The sequence below is a fragment of the Diabrotica virgifera genome, chromosome 8 (genome assembly GCF_917563875.1).
Source record: "Diabrotica virgifera virgifera chromosome 8, PGI_DIABVI_V3a".
NCBI classification, from domain to species: domain Eukaryota; kingdom Metazoa; phylum Arthropoda; class Insecta; order Coleoptera; family Chrysomelidae; genus Diabrotica; species Diabrotica virgifera.
Genome location: NC_065450.1, coordinates 146122588 through 146137200, shown reverse-complemented (window position 1 = coordinate 146137200; position 14613 = coordinate 146122588). Strand labels below are relative to the sequence as shown.

The following is a 14613-nucleotide window of genomic DNA, read 5'->3' as shown; positions in this document are numbered from 1 at the left end:
TAGATATGCAAAGTCCGCAGATAGTGTGCTACTTTTTTTATAAGCAAAATGGCGCCCGAAAATCGTGTTTTTTTTCAATTTTTGCTCTATAACTCCAAAGATTTTAACTTTAGACCAAAAACACCCAAATAAAAATTCACCGCAATTAAATTTTGCATAGAGACGTGTTTTTTCCGATTTACTTCGACGAAAACTTTCCCCGGAAAAAGCGGGTTTTTCCAACAAAATTACTTGGTAACGTAAAAGCCCTTTTCATGATTTTTGTCATTATTTTACTACAAAGCTGTTATTTTTAGTTATTAACAATTAGCGCTATAGTCCAACTGTATCGTCGCCCCCGTTCGCGAAACTATTTCGATTAGATTTTTTTGCACAAACTTACTCAAAAAGCGTCCTTATAACAAACACATCCACAGGGTGCCGGGCGGTGCCGTTGTCAAAAAATTGTTTTAACAATTGTTATTAAACAAATTCACAAAAATAATTTTTTCATTACGAACGATTTTTTTTTAGATAATTTGGGTTATTCTTAGCAAAAAACGTATCTTGCAAAAATGCGGAAATGGCCATATAACTCGACAACAATCAATTTTAGAGAAAAATCACAAGAGACCTTTTTTGCTCAGAATAACTCAAATTATTATTAATTTGGGTTTAATTAAATTATTAATAAAAAATTATTTTTGTGAATTTGTTTAACAAAAATTGTTTAAACAATTTTTAGACCACGGCACCGCCCGGAACCCTGTTGATGTGTTACAAGGACCTCTTTTTGAGTAAGTTTGTGCAAAAAAATCTAATTTCGCTAACGGGGGCGACGATACAGTTGGACTATAGCGGTAATTGTTAATAGTTAAAAATAACAGCTTTGTAATAAAATACAGTCGAACCCGCTTATTGGAATAGCCTTCGTGCCAAGCAAAAGTATTCCTATAACCGGGATATTCTAATAACCGATCATTTTTTGCTAGTATAAACGTTTCGGGACCTCAAATTTCTATTCCTTAAGCCGGGATATTCCTTTAACCGGTATTCTAATAAGCGGGTTCGACTGTAATGACAAAAATCTCTTCAGGACCTTGAAGAAGTTGTTTGAAAAATTCATAATAATAATTTTTAATCGAGTTATTAAGCCTTGAAAATACCAATTTTTGCAATTTTAGAGAAAAATGACAAGAAACCTTTTTTGCTCATAATTACCCAAATTATCTAAAAAAAATATTGCTCGAATGAAAAAATATTTTTGTGAATTTGTTTAAAAAAGATTGTTTAAACAATTTTTCGACCACGGCACCGCCTGGCACCCTGTGGCTATGTTATAAGAACCTCCCTTTGAGTAAATTTGTGCAAAAAATCGAATCGGAATGATTTCGCTAGCGAGGGCGACGATACTGACCGGTCTAAATACTCTGTATCAAATTCAAAGAAATACCTAAATAAACAACGAGGGGAAAACGACCCGTAGCTGTCAACATCCGAAAAATATTGTTTTCGAATGAACCGAACGCAAACGTAACGTGTCTTATACGCTACGTTACGTGTCTTATACGCACAATATGAATTGTTCAATTTAAAAAACATTAAATTATATTTTTCGCAAACGAAACGCTACGTGCCGAAAACGCGACGTGCATTATAATATGACGCGACCTTTATGGTAAATAATACAAGCAGGACTGTTTTCTTTTTAAAAATGAACGAAATATGCAAAAATAAGTCATTATGACACCACTTGCTGATCTTTTTTTGCTTTTTTAAAATTTTTATGCCTTTTTTGAATGTCTGTGCTTATTTGCTTTTTTATATACTACATAATTATCATTTTTGCATTTGCGAACAGTAGAAATTTAATTTTGATCTATGCAGTGCAATGGTGGACTCTGATCTCCCATTAAATAAGTTGCAAAATGAAAGTTTTAAATCATTTTTGGAAAAGTACTATCAAAGACATGTGCAGGATAAAAGTACTCCGCGAAAAAATATGTTAATTGCGTTTACAAGGAAATCAGAAAAAAAGTAAAAACACTAGTGGGAAACAATTATTACATCTGGTTTGCTGTGGACGAGGCTACGTATATTTGTGGAAGATACGTTGCTAATTACTTCATAGGCGTACTTCACGAAGAAATCTGGACGAAGGGTTATTTATTGTGCTCAAAAGAACTAGAAGGAGCAAATAACAATACAGTTAAAAGATCCGTAAATAAAGCTTTAACAAATTTTTATCTTCTCGAGTCTGTGCCCACCAACAAAATACAGAGTGATTGAGTAGTAGGGTAAAGCTCAATATCTCCGCTATAGTAATAGATAGCAATAAAAGTTAATAACAAAAATTTTAGCCACCTTTGAGCTTCACATTACAAAATTAGTTCGAATGTTACAGGGTGTTCGATAACACAGTGGCAGACCAAACTTATGTTTTTTTTAAATGAAACACCCTATATTTTATTTTAAATTCGAAATCCTGTTAACTTCTCCATCACAAAAATATAAAGGTTTGTTATGTTATACAGGGTATTTACAAAGTTATAACCAATTTTATATGAAAATCGTAACAAGTTCAACTCCCTGTAAATAAAAAAAAGCAAAACAACAATGGTTTATTCATGCCATATTTTTTAACGTATTGTCAAAATTTTCAAGAATGGTCGATATTGCTAATTTTCTTTATATCAAATACAGGGTGAGTCAAAACGCAAGTACATTATTTTCTCAGTAATTTTAAATGAAACACCCTGTATTTTATATCACTATTGAAAAGTACCATTACCGTACTTTAATTTTTAGATAACATTCCCTATGTCTAAATTTATTAGTTTTCGAGATATTTTCATTTTTCAATGGACCAGTAGCGTGGCCACCCAAATCACCAGAATTTAATAAACTGGACTGATTTTTTTGGGTTTACGTTAATAATGAAGTTTATAATACACCTCCAACAACAAGGGATAAGATGAAAAATAGAATACAAAATGTATTTCGATGTGTTAATTTACAAATGCTCCGTAGAGTAATTCAATGATCGTTTTTAGGCGTACATAAATGTGTTAGGAGATAATTTTGAACACCTTATGTAATTAAATATTAAAAATATTTTATTAAAAGTAGCTTCTAATTTTTTCAAACATGTTTTTTTGCAAAATGTATTACTGATAAATTATGTTTCGTTCTTTATTTGTTACATTGTTACATTTACATACAAAAGTAGTGTTTAATTGTCTTCACAAAATATTGTATTTTGTGTTTGTGTGTTTTTTTGTAAAATTTATTACTAATTTTCTTTGTTTATTTGTTGCATTTACATAAAAAGATAGTTTTTAATTGTTTCAAAAATGTTGCATGTAGTGGTTGTGTTTTTGTTTGTAAAATGTATTACTAATAAATTATTTTTATTTCTTTATTTGCTACAGTGTTACATTGCTTACCGGATTGATAATCGGTAATCTTCAATTGTCAGTTCAGTCATGGCTTACTTAAAATTTAGATAAATACCTAAAATAATTTGCTCTGAAAAATGAAAATATCTCGAAAACTAATAAATTTGGGCATAGGGAATATTATATAAAAATTAAAGTACGTTAATGTTACTTTTCAATAATTATATAAAATACAGGGTGTTCCATTTAACATTACTGAGAAAATAATGTACTTGCGTTTTGACTCACCCTGTATTTGATATAAAGAAAATTAGCAATATCAATAATTTTTAAAAATTTTGACAATAAATAAAAAAATATGGCATTAATAAACCATTGCTGTTGTGCTTATTTTTATTTATACAGGGAGTTGAACTTGTTACGATTTTCATACAAAACTGGTTATAACTTTGTAAATACTCTGTATAACATTACAAACCTTTATATTTTTGTGACGGAGAAGTTAACAGGATTTCGAATATAAAATAAAATATAGGGTGTTCCATTTAAAAAAACATAAGTTAGGTCTGCCACTGTGTTATCGAACACCCTGTAACATTCTAACTAATTTTGTAATGTGAAGTTCAAAGGTGGCTAACATTTTTGTTATTAACTTTTATTACTATCTATTACTATAGCGGAGCTATTGAGTTTTACCCTACTAATCAATCACCCTGTAGTATTAATGCTTTCCGACGCTGCACCATATATATTATGATCAAGACAGCATCAAATATTAAAATGTTTTATCCAAATCTAATTCACTGTACGTGTCTAGCACACGGCCTGAATCGCGTTGCTGAGACTATACGGCTGCAATTTCCACTTGTTAATGAGTTGATAAAAAATGGGAAAACATTTTCATTAAAGCTCCTTTAAGGGTGCAACTTTTTAGAGAAAGATTCCCTAACATTCCATACTGCTAGCAAATCGATAAAAGATTGTTAGGATGGTTTAGGTGAAACCAATAAAATATTTGGAGAAACTGCAAATGTCATTATAGTTGAGTCGATCCAAAAAATAAACATTTTGAAAATAAGATGGAAGGTATCTTTGGAAAGATTGGTCAGATGGTATTAACAAAAGTCAAAGATGTATTAACAAAAACGAAGGATGTCAACAGAAGAAAATATTTTCAGTTTTAAATGGAGAACACGTTGAAGATATAAATATGGATTCGGCAGTAGTGGCAAATTATAAGTACGCAATGCACCGATAACCTGTGTGAACGTTTAAAGAAGCTTTTCGATATACAAAAATGTTTTGAGTAACAGGCGCCGAAACTTTACAATGGAACATTTAAATAAGTATTTAGTTATTTCATGCTTTCAACAAAAATTATATGTTTTCCTTTATGTAAAGCATGTCGATAAAAATTAGGTTAAAGCATTGTTGTTTCAGTTATCTATTTGTTTTTGGTTTATTCTATTTTATTTTTAAATTTATAATAGGTATTTACTAGTTCTTAAGCTAACCCTAGAGATAATTATATATTTTCTTTAAAAAATGGTTTGTCAAAATTTATATGCTTGTTTTCATGCTTTTTTTGTATAATAAAATGCTTTTTTTCATAAAATCGTTATGCTTTTTAAGCGCTTTTTTGCGTTTCTGTATGCTTTTAAATCCGAACTCTATTTATGACCAATATTTTTGGGACAACCTGTATATTGAGTGAATTTTAGTATTCTAATTTTATTTTTTCTTTTGTTTCAGGAACTCCATCGAAACGTTCGAAAGAAAACTATGCACAAGAGTGTAATCAATCTTTTCAAGAAATACCCAGGTCTAAAAATACCAAATGTCGCTTTAGATTTGAATATCAGTCCTATGGTTGTAATGGACATGGACGGAGTTCAAAATTACCTCCGAACGCATAATAAAAATATGGCCAAACATACCCAAGAGGTTCTTAGAAACGAAAGTACAAAAGCCGGCTGCTCATCAAAAGATTTTTCCGTTTCTACTAAAGATACAGTCTCTCCCATCAGTCTTAAACTTGTTCAGAATACTTCAAGTTATGAAATTATCCATAAAACAAATACTACCGAAGATGATGGGAGACTCCAACAGGAGATAATTAACCTTCTGTCGTCTCCTGTTGCCAAACGAATCTCTTCCTACGGTAAGAGAAGAAATTCCCTTCCGGATGGATCTCCTCCCCATAAAAGATTCTGTGAAGCGAGTACATCCCATCAGTCGATCAGTCATCGTAGAAGATCGCATAGTAATAGCAAATCAGAACATCTAAATAATCAGAAAAAGGTGGATGTTAACAAGAGTCCCGTAATAATATCGAATATCCTTATACAAACGGGAGAAGAAAGAGACAAATCATCAAATGGTGCTAAACAATCTAATCAAACTGCAGGAACACATGCAGATCCTGAAATACCAAAATCTAATCAACGTGAAAAATTAGATTCGTCTATATATACAAATATAAATGGAATTAAACCTTTGTCGTCAACTATAGTTATTGATAAAACTTTATGTAATGATAGGCAAATTACTTCTAATTTACAATTAAAGAAAACATCTGAAACACACGATTCTCAAATACCAAAAAGTGATTCTTTAAATAGATCTGAAGGTGCTACAGAGCATCAGGTTCCAATTGTTGACAGTACCTGTCCAAATTCTCCGCCGGAAATAGTTCATAACATAGCTTTAAGTTCTAGTGATATTAGTGAGAAATCTGTGACTGAGTGTAATTTTAAGGAAAACGCTATGACAAATCCAATTGGTACAAGGAAAAAGCCGACTGACGTCGTATCTGACAGAGATGCTTGCAATAAATTAGATTTTAACCGGGACTTTTCTCCGAAAAAATTGAAAATAACAGAGCCAGAAAGTAAAATTGAAATTTCTTCTCCACAAATAATTGAAGTGGATTTAAGTTCAGAAGATGAAACGAGTGAAGATTTATCAATTTCATTTAATACTAAAAATAATTTAAATAATATTCATATATGTACATTTTGTACAAAAAAATGTGAAACAAAACAAGATTTACTTGCGCATTCTTCGTCGTGTGTTCCTAAAAATAATGCTACAGCTGATTCTTCACGCGCTTTAGAAAAACAGTCAGAGGTTACCAAAAATCAAAATTCAAATGTTGATACTAGAAATGAAAATTCTACAGAAGTTGTACCTGAAATAATAGAAATTTTATCGGATGACGAACAACAAGCAACCAGTAACATAACGTCTTCTGTCATTATACCCAACATAACGATGCCTGATAATGAATTTATTGATATTATTAATTCTAATAGTGATAGCGGTATTATCACTAACCAATTATTAAGTGCTATAAAAGATTTACCGTGTCCAGAAAAAGAGACACAAACCAATATATCATCCCATCGTTTATTTGATAAACTACAAGAAGATTTTAAAATAATTCTTAATGATGAATCTGTAACTCCAAACTTTGATTATCGGATTAAAATGCAAAGGTTTAAAGCTTTCTTGCATTTTTACCTAGTTCCTTGCATCATTACTAATGGAAAACAATTTTCTGTTAAGTATATTCAAGAGCAAGTTCAACCTAAACAAGAACTTAAATATTGGGACAATCTCACACCTATAGATATTAAATTGAAAAACTCCTATGTGAAACTAGAACCTCCAGAAGCCGATGATGATCAAGTACTTAATCCTCAAGAAAAAATAAGTGCAGACGGTATTGAGCCACAAATTTCTCATGTTGATAATGCTGCAGTAAATGTTACAAATATTCCAAAAGTTACTCCAGAAATATCTTTGAACCCTACGCTACCAACACCAGTACCTCTAGAGTCGTTTCCGCCAACGTTATTAGCACAAGTTTCAGCGGAATCAGTTGAAATGACCCAATCTTCTAATAGTATCAATGTTTGTTTACCTCAATCTACAGAAAAGCAGAAAACGCAAGAAATAACGCTAAACGATCCTGGACTTGAAATTGACATTGACGCTACAATACGTTTAAACACTGAAGAGCTAGCAAAACTTCTAGACATTAGTGCCCCTTCAAGTAACTGCAATAATAATTCTTCCAATTCGACAATAAATTCTTCACATAATATAAATGTGACCCCACCTATAGAAGCCAATTTAAGAAATGTACCACTGCCTACACCGTTTCCGACGTTTTCAAATGAAAACGTGCCGGTCGTTTTGCCTTCTACCGCTTATCCAAGTCTACCTGAATTAGGATTAAATATTGAAAATTTTGATTCATATATTGAAGCACCTGTTTTAACCCAAAATTTGCCAATTCATACAAATTCCTTTATAGACTCAAATACAAGTAACTCTACATCTACACGACTACCAGATGTTTTATCAACTATTCCACGTCCTCCAGCTGAGTCTCTTGGTTCTCAAAACATCCATCTAAATGGTGCCAATAATAACATCCTCTCCAATGCCACTGAACTTGAAAACATTGTGAGGGGACTGTTCAATACTAATACCAATACTAATAATATGTATAATACCGATCCAGTACCTTCCAATACAGATGTAAGGCGAAATAATAATTTTCCGAACAACCCCTCGAACTATCAATATTATCAACAGCGTATTAACGTCAATATGAACGTATATAACAATAACTCCCGTCAAACTCCCGATACAACACCGAGAAATGCCTATTATAGAAGTCAAGCAGCTTGGGTACCCCCTGAACAAACTAATGGATACAGCCAGACTGCACTTCCCCCGCCCCCTCCATATACTCCACAACATCATCAAAATCATCCCCAACAAGGTTTCCCAAGCTCTTATGGTACAATTCCTACTATTAGTAATAATCGCAATTATAATTCTAATCCACCATTAAATAATTACAGACAGGTTACCAGGCCACAATCGAATAATCGCAATTGTTACACCCCGTATCCACCAAATAATTCAACAAACTCAGTCCAACGAAATAGTAGCAACCAGAATTATGGATACTTTTCGCAAAGGATGCAATCTCTTCTGTCTATGAGAAATAATGCACCCCGTGTTCCTGAGCCATCTAATATCAGAGTGAGGTCGATTGATGATTTAAGATAAGACTTTATCAGTATTTTTTATTATTTTTGTGGATCTTAAACATTGCTTTTACATTTCGTAGTAAAAATTTGGTTAAAATAATGTGTATGTCTATTGTATAATGTGAAAACCAGGTGGTAAATCTTTCAAAGATCGTACTCGGACGTGTCCGTTAAGAATGACCTAGTGTGTATTGGATTCACGTTGGATGTTTGTAAGGCCTATCGGCACGCAATCCCCTGGAGAAGGCGTGTTCACAGATACTATTGTACACCCATAGCTCCCTACCTACCAACTTAGTCCAAGTCATTATCCGGACTCTTCATGTGGTAGGTCCTCTGCAGACTGGTGCATCACATGAATAGCCCATCCTCTATCTATCTCTATCTCTATGTCTCTCTCACACACTATTTCTTATCTTTTATGGATATCAAACATTGTTTTTACATTTCGTAATAAAAATTTGATTAAAGTGATGTCTATTGTATAATATGACAAGGAGGTGGTAAATATTTCAAAGACCGTACCAGGTCTTACACAGAGAGGGGCTAAATTATGGAATAAATTCATTTTCTTTAAAATGGACGACTTTCGAGAAAAATCCCGAAACGGGTCGATTTTTATTTTTAAATTACAATTTTTTGGCATATATTTCATACTAGTGACGTAATCGATGATTTTTTTAAATAGGAATAAAGGGTGTTCAATTCTCTATTCAGTAATGTAAACATTAATATCATTATTTATATAGGGTGGCCAAAAAAATAATTTTTGAATTAAATTAATTTACGCAAAAAGAAGAACGTATGCAATTTATTTAACTCAAAATTCATTCTATTGCTGTCAGAAAATAGAAAAAAATGTTTATTTAACAAATAAACATTGCTTTTCGCTTAAATTAAATGTTCAAATTGCAAAAAGAGGTAGGTGGGAGGCTGTTTGCGATTTAATTTAAGCGAAAAGAAATGTTTATTTGTGAAATAAACAATCTTATCTACTTACTGACAGCAGTACAATGTATTTTGAGTTAAATAAATTACATATATTCTTCTTTTTGCGTCAATTAATTTAATTCAAAAATTATTTTTTTTGGTCACTCTGTATAAATAATGATACTATTGTTTATATTACTGAATATCAAATTGAGCGCCCTTTCAAATGAGATATCACACGACCCCTATTCCTATTTTAAAAAATCATCTATTACGACGGATGACGTCACTAGTATGAAAGATATGCCAAAAATTGTAATTTAAAAATAAAAGTCGACCTGTTTCGAGATTTTTTTCCAAAATCGTCCATTTTAGAGAAAATGAATTTATTCCATAATTTAACCCCTCTCTGTATATCTCTCTCATATCTTATCTTTGCTGCAGATTCCTCTCTAATATTTCCTTCTTTCTGAAAATTCGAGTTACTATCTCCAGTATTATCTCTCATTGCTATCTGCATTTTGGTATTTGCACCTAATCTACCTTTTTGTTACTGTTGCTGTCATCATTACATTACGCACTCAAATACACAGTGCTCTTGCATGTCAGCCATTCCACATTCTGTGTAGTTTCCATCCGCAACCTTCTTTAGTCTTTCCAGGTAGGCCCTAAAAACGGGGTCAAAAGTAATTAGTGTCTCTATCTTCATATATTATGCGATATTTGGAATTAATACCCTCTTTCAGGCTGCCCTACGCTGATTGGTCAATTTTTTCTGCCGATATTCCTAGCTAATATTTTCTCCTGTTCATCCTTCCCGTGGGTTTCCACCATTTCCTTCACCATTGGGTGGATGGCCATCACACCTGAAATTACTGTACAAACGCTTTCCTGCTTTGAGGCATTGACAGCTTACGTCACTTCTTCCCTTGTGAATTCGGTCACGGGTATCTCCACCTGGAGTGGTGCAAAGCTTACTTTTTATCTTTGTGGAAAAAGAGCTATAGCCAGTTTAGTCCTGTCGCCAGGGGGGGTACAACGGCCTCCTGTATTCAGATGGACTTACCCAAGTTTTTTTTATGTATTTTGACCTGTAGAACACGAATTTTTTGGGTAACAGTTGATCCGGATGTCGATAAGATTGTTATAAACCAAGAAGTTGAGGAATCACATAACAGCGATTTCTCGCAAAACAAAACATTTTTTTTGTATTTTTTGGTCCATTTTAACCGAAAAATGTTCCTACAAATTTTTTCGTAGGATGCATAGTTTTCGAGATAAACGCGGTTGAACTTTCAAAAAATCGAAAAATTGGAATTTTTGAACCCGAAAAACTTTTGATTGAAAAATAAAATAGCAATTCTGCTTACCGCATTTGAAAGTTCAAGTCAAATTATATCGGTTTTAATTATTTGTATTGCCAAAAATGTATTATTTTATTGTTAAAACAAAGCTATAAACACCTAGTGCTTGAGTGATGTTTCAGTGATTTCTCATTTAAAATCGAACGAGTACGTAGAGGAGGTAAAAGTGCAAGCGGGGCTATTTCTAAGTAGCATGCATTAAAACGCATGTATTAGGCACGGGAAACAGTATGTGTTTATAGCTTTTTTTAACAATCAAAAAATAAATTTTTAGCAATGCAAATATTCAAAACAGATACAATTTGACTTAAACTTTTAAAGGCGGTAAGCAGAATTGCTATTTTATTTTTTATTCAAACGTTATTCGGGTTCAAAAATTGCAATTTTTCCATTTTTTGAAAGTTCAACCGCGTTTATCTCGAAAACTATGCATCCTACGAAAAAACTTGTAGGAAAATTTTTTGGTTAGAATGACCCAAAAAATACAAAAAAATGTTTTGTTTTGCGAGAAATCGCTGTTATGTAATTCCTCAACTTCTTTGTTTATAACAATCTTATCGACATCCGGATCAACTGTTACCCAAAAAATTCGTGTTCTACGGGTCAAAATACATAAAAAAACTTGGGTAAGTCCATCTGAATTAAGAAGGCAGTTGTACCCCCCCTGGCGACAGGACTAGTTCTTTCCTCCCGCTCTTCTCGATCTTAAACGAGCCTCCTGTTACTTTAAAATTCGTGACAGCTATTCGGTAGGCATCTCTCTAGATATCCTTTTCAAGATTTTCGCAAAGTTCTTTCCAACTTATCCTTTTTTCGCGATTTATTTCTCACACCAGCTCTTTCTTCATGGCTTTTAATCTTTCTACCTCCTCTTACATTACTCTTTCTACCTGTCTCTCATGTCCGTCTTCGAAGTTTCGGGCGCGGCCCTCCATCCCTTTGATTTCCTCGTTGAATCTTTTTTTAAGAAATATTTCTACCTGCGCCTCCCTCCTTTGGTTTTGTTAGGTTTCCCTAATTTTAAACAAAATGTACTTGTGAGTGCATATTTCTCCATCCAGAACGTCCCAATCGACTATTCCATAAATAACACTCGAAAGAATTACCAGTGTTAGCAATATTGTTTTCACTCCTTTTGGGAAAAATTTTTGTTAAAGTCATCACAATATGTATCAACATTTTGAAATTTGTCCACATTTTCATCAGCCACATATAGTTTTAAAGCAAACCACACTAATTCAATTGAATTTGCCAGGGTTTTATGAGAGTAGTCTTAATCCAGGATCTATCCCTTACGTTCTATATTTGGGTAAATGAATCTTTATCTAACAATAAAATACTGAAAACTTTCGTTTTCAATACTTCCACAAAATTTATTATAACTATGTCACTACAGCTGTTCCGGTAGAGTGCCTTTCATAAGTGGTTTATTTTACTATGTGTCTGCATTTTAAAGTCTCTTTAAACTGAATAGGTTGATGAACTAGAATATGATGATGAAATAGATTGATAAAGAACTCTCGAACAGTTTGATGAACCTCAATAAACGAGAGATCAAAACGGTCACTGAAATGGTGACTGGACATTGCCGTTTAAGAAATCACGTATACAAACTAGGTAAGGTGAATGAACCATGGTGCAGAAAGTGCGAAGTGGAAGAAGAGACTGCCATACACATACTATGCCATTGCAGTGTGCTAGGTGATGTAAGGCAGGACTTCCCTGGTCAAATGAGGTTTGAACCAGAAGAGATCCTAAAACTACCAATAAGAAAACTGTTGGCCTTCGTTGAGGCCACAGGACTTATTAAAGTTTAAGGAGAAGAACAGAGTTTGGTACAAAGGTCTTATGACCAAGTGCCAGAGACTAACGAGTCTCGCCTGAGTTAAGAAGAAGAAGAGGAAGAAGATATCTGTATTTTTCAATTTATTAATTTGCATAGATTCTGCTAAAGAAATAGCTTAAGGCCTTTATTTTGAATATGAAGAATTTGAAAATGTCCGTTAAAAGAAAGATTATGATCTAGAAGGTGAAGTGCGTATGTAGTATCTGCTTTTCTATTGTTGAAAGCTTTTTTGTGTTCTGTTATCCGTTTGTCAAAAGTTCTGCCAGTTTGACCGATGTAAGTTTTTGGACAGTCGCCACATGTCAGTTTGTAAACACTACTCTGTAATTGCTTTCTCTTTTGGCTCTTGTTGTTCTTAATGTATTTGCTGATTATTGTTGAAGCAATTGTAACGAACAAACAATTAACAAAATTTTAAACCAAAAACTCCATAAGAAAGCCCTGAAATTAGTCTATCCACCACCACAGAAAGAACCCAGTAGCTGCTAGCTGCTCTTTCAGATATACAGGCAAGATATCAACAAAAATAGCCAAACACATAAAAAAGAAAGGATTAACACCAACTTTCAGAACTAACAACAACTTAAGCACATAAATATTAAGAACAATAAGAGCCGAAAGAGAAAGCAACTACAGATTGGTGTTTAGAAACTGATATGTGCTGACAGTCCAAAAACTCACATTGGTCAAACTGGCAGAACCTTTGACAAACGGATAGCAGAAACGAAAAGGCTTTCAACAATAGAAAAATAGATTTTACATTCATACGCACTTCACCTTCTAGCTCAGCGATACTCAACCTTTTTCTTTCCTGGGCCACATAGTAGCTATTGCCACAGCTTGCGGGCCGCAATCAAGATGAAGTAGTATACAGGGTGTTTCATTTTGAAATGGAAATACTTGAATGGTGAATAAAGGTAAATGAGGGGGTTCTAGACATACTAAATTAATTGCTCCACCGACTTTAGAACCGAGTTACAGGGTGTTTTATCGATTTATTTTCCCCATTTCTTGAATGAACTTGAGACAACCAGCTCCCCACTCATCAACCTATTCAGTTAGAGACTTTAAAATGCAGACACATAGTAAAATAAATCTCTTGAGAAAGGCATTCTGCTGACACAGCTGTAGTGACATAGTTTTATAATAAATTTGTGAAAGCATAGGCGTAACCAGGGGGGTTTGGGGGTTGTAACCCCCCCCCCCCATTGGGATGTACTTTGAGCTCTATACGCTTAACACCATAGCCCTCAGAGACCTTCCAGTAGTTGTAACCCCTCCTTTTAGGTAGCTGTAACTCCCCCCCTTAGGATCATCCTGGTTATGCCTATGTGTGAAAGTATTGAAAACAAAAATTTTCAGTGTTTTATTGTTAGATAAAATGAACTTCCTCAAGTAACAGTCGAGTCCATGAATTATTTAAATTAATTTTTATTATGCTATGTATTTCTGCCTTTATCTATCCATTTGTTCTAATAAAAATGGAATATTCCGCTGTCTGAACCACTCCTTCGATATTTTCTGTACTCCATAATGGGAAGTTTTGAACTTTGATGTTGTGACATTGTGCATTGTCTATAAACCAATATACTACGAGCTGGCATGTTAGGAATAAGTCTTCGATCAGACGGCAAGCACGATACGACAATTTATTCGAAACGTTATTTTAATCAAATCGACACAGCCCGTTCAGACGACAAGGACGATACGATAATTTATTCGAAAAATTCCATACCTATTTATTTTTATACCGCTTCTTTTAATTGCTTATCTGTATAATCATCAGTAATTTTATCTCATAAAGATTGTTTCGCTTCTACTAAACTTATCAAAATTTCGACGTCTACTATCGCGTATTGCTAGAATACTTGGGACATAGTAAACAGCTAATTAAAGAATTCCTTCACCTACGCTGTTTTGCTTTGCGACTAGGTCGACAAAATTCGAATCGTCTGAAGAATCTCACCGAGATACAAGCGCCACTGATGTTCAACTAGAACTAGATACAAGTGCCGCTGACGTTCCTT

At 33.4% G+C, this 14613-nt stretch overlaps 1 protein-coding gene across 3 annotated transcripts in view; it reads left to right on the top strand.

The window, feature by feature from the left end:
• The window catches only part of LOC126889471 (GATA zinc finger domain-containing protein 7-like), a 178197-nt gene extending 167037 nt beyond the window's left edge, over positions 1 to 11160 (top strand). For all 3 annotated transcript variants that reach the window (XM_050657792.1, XM_050657791.1, XM_050657790.1), the window contains exon 3: positions 5130 to 11160. In XM_050657792.1, the coding sequence (XP_050513749.1) occupies positions 5130 to 8465 (3336 nt within the window). In that variant the 3' untranslated portion in view covers positions 8466 to 11160. The remainder of the gene's footprint in view (positions 1 to 5129) is intronic.
• Positions 11161 to 14613: the final 3453 nt, after the last annotated feature.